This window comes from Triticum aestivum, chromosome 1A (genome assembly GCF_018294505.1).
Source record: "Triticum aestivum cultivar Chinese Spring chromosome 1A, IWGSC CS RefSeq v2.1, whole genome shotgun sequence".
Classification (NCBI taxonomy): domain Eukaryota; kingdom Viridiplantae; phylum Streptophyta; class Magnoliopsida; order Poales; family Poaceae; genus Triticum; species Triticum aestivum.
In genome coordinates, this window is record NC_057794.1 from 470,973,549 (window position 1) to 470,975,961 (window position 2,413).

Consider the following 2,413-nt stretch of genomic DNA (forward strand, 5'->3'; position numbering starts at 1 on the left):
GTCCTTTAATTTGTTTTTGATTCTCATGAAGATTGAACTCGTTTATACGAAAATCCTGCAAAATTCGTGAGTTCAAAATCAACCATTAAAGATTCTATAGCTAAATGGATTTTAGAATACACAAGCATAAGGAGACACTGGAAAAACCTCTACGGATCAAGGAGCCTGGCTACAGCAACAACTCGCCACGGCCACTAACTAACTACTGTAATTACCAGTCACATGCACATGCACCATGGCCTACCGAGGAAAACCTCTCGTCCTGGCTTCGGCAGCTCTCCCGCCGTCCCACGTATATATACACCTCCCTCCTCTCTCTCCTCTCGCATCTGCAAGCTTCCAAATCCTCTCACATCACCGCATTCCCACATTCCCCCAGGTCTCCTGCCTGCTTGCGGATCTCCTCCTCTCCGATCCGATCGTCGCCATGCTGTCTTCTCACTGCGAGAGCATGCTGGCCTACGCCGCCGCCGCCGGACGGCGCGCGATGCTGGTCGACCCCCGGCGCTACCGGCCCAACGTGGAGGTGGCGCCCAACTGCCCGCGCTGCGACTCGCCCAACACCAAGTTCTGCTACTACAACAACTACAGCCTCAGCCAGCCGCGCTACTTCTGCAAGGGCTGCCGCCGCTACTGGACCAAGGGCGGGTCCCTCCGCAACGTGCCCGTCGGCGGCGGCTGCCGCAAGAACCGGCGGGGCAAGCCTGTGCGGTCCATGGCCGAGGCCGACACGGCCTCGCCGAGCCACGGCGCGGCAGTGTTCTCTCACCGCTTCCACGGCCCGGTCCGACCCGACCTGCTCCTGGAAGGCATGGTTGGCAACCCGGCCGAGCTCGCCCAGCCGGAGCCGGGCGAGGCTGAGAAGCCCGCCGGAGCCGCCGACGGCCCGACGATCGATCTGGCACTGCTCTACTCCAAGTTCTTGAGCCAACAGCCTCTCGCCGAGCAGGGCGCCGTCGTGCCGGAATCGGCCGGCCCCTCGAGTGGGTCAAGCACGGAGATGAGCCCGCCGGCCCTATCCAGCCCAGGCCAACACGGGTTGGGCGAAATCTGCGGGCCGGCGAGCAGCACGGAGCCCAGCGCGACGACGATGCTCCAGTGCGCCGACGCGCGCGCGCACGCGCTTGGCGAGTTCAACTTCAGCGTGGACCAGAGCTGCTACGACTCGCTCGGGCTGCCAACGGACGGCGCCGATCTGACGATGCTCCCGCCGGCGTGGGACCAGGAGGCCAAGTACGAGCCGTTCAGTTCGCTTCCCGATCAGGAGGACGCCATGAGCCTCCACGACGCCGTCCCCGCCGGCGACGACGTGTGGAGCAAGGTGCTGGGCTGCCAAGGGCTGGAAGCCGCTCTCTCCGCAGGCCTCGATCGATGCTAAGCTCATTTTCAAGCTCGTTGATCCGTGGCCGCCGCTGTCCTCGTGATTGATTTCATGTCTTTTCTTTTCCTCTCCCTATTTTTACCCTTGTCCAAAAGTAACTTATATATATATATGGGGATCGTGTTCATGGTCAAGGAGTGTATACATGCGGGATAAAAATGGATTTGTACTGTAATAACATCGATATATCTGTATTATTGGCAATATACTTACTATTAACAGCTGGGTTTTTCCTGTTCTGAGCTACACGTTCACTTCTTCCTAGTACGACCAATCAATGTTGTTCCTGTTATACACATGCACTGCCTGACCTGGGCGTGGACGGATGGGCATGCACACACATGCCGATGCCGATGCCGATGGTGCCATGCTGGTGAATGAATGAGTGAATGGTGCACTGGGATTCCAACGACATGCCCTGTGGAGTGGCGTGGACGTGGCCAACAATCTGAAGCAGCTGCCACTAGTCGCTCGAAAGGCGACATTTGGCCCTAGCTCGTTATAGAGGGATTTACCATGCCTGCACGCCTCAATTATTGTTGCTACAACAGGACAGGCAGCTCCTAGATCCAGCCCGTGGATAGACGGTGGGAGGGCGCTCTATGGATCCATCATTGCCGGCTCGAGCGAGCGTTCACTGCCATCGTCTTCAACATTTTTTTTTTGCGGGGTAAAGAGAGTTTTTATTGCAATGTAATAGTGTTACAATCAAGAGGCCACAACTCCTCAATACAAGGTGGAGCATCTTCAACAAAATTAGCAGCGTAGCATGACTATGGTTATTTTCAAGAACAAGGAACAAAAAAAAAGTACTCCCTTCGACGTCCACTTTAGTACAACTTTGTATAATATGGATCAGGGGAGTAACGACTTGCAACGGAAGGGGAATCGGAGAACCAGCTGCGCCCTGACCATACGCCTTCCGTATAATTCCGCAACAAAATTGTGCAAGTGATAAAGAAACGACACTGTGGAGTGATGCACTGGTGCTCCGGCCGGCCCCTTGCAGTTGTAGATGTACTAGGAAGCAGT

General features: G+C 55.9%; 1 protein-coding gene across 1 annotated transcript; it reads left to right on the forward strand.

Annotated features, from left to right (window-relative positions):
* The first annotated feature begins 317 nt into the window (after positions 1–317).
* On the forward strand, positions 318–1,620 carry LOC123150295 (dof zinc finger protein DOF1.8). Its single transcript, XM_044570167.1, has one exon. The coding sequence runs from the start codon at positions 428–430 to the stop codon at positions 1,376–1,378; it is 951 nt and encodes a 316-aa protein (XP_044426102.1). The 5' UTR covers positions 318–427; the 3' UTR covers positions 1,379–1,620.
* Positions 1,621–2,413: the final 793 nt, after the last annotated feature.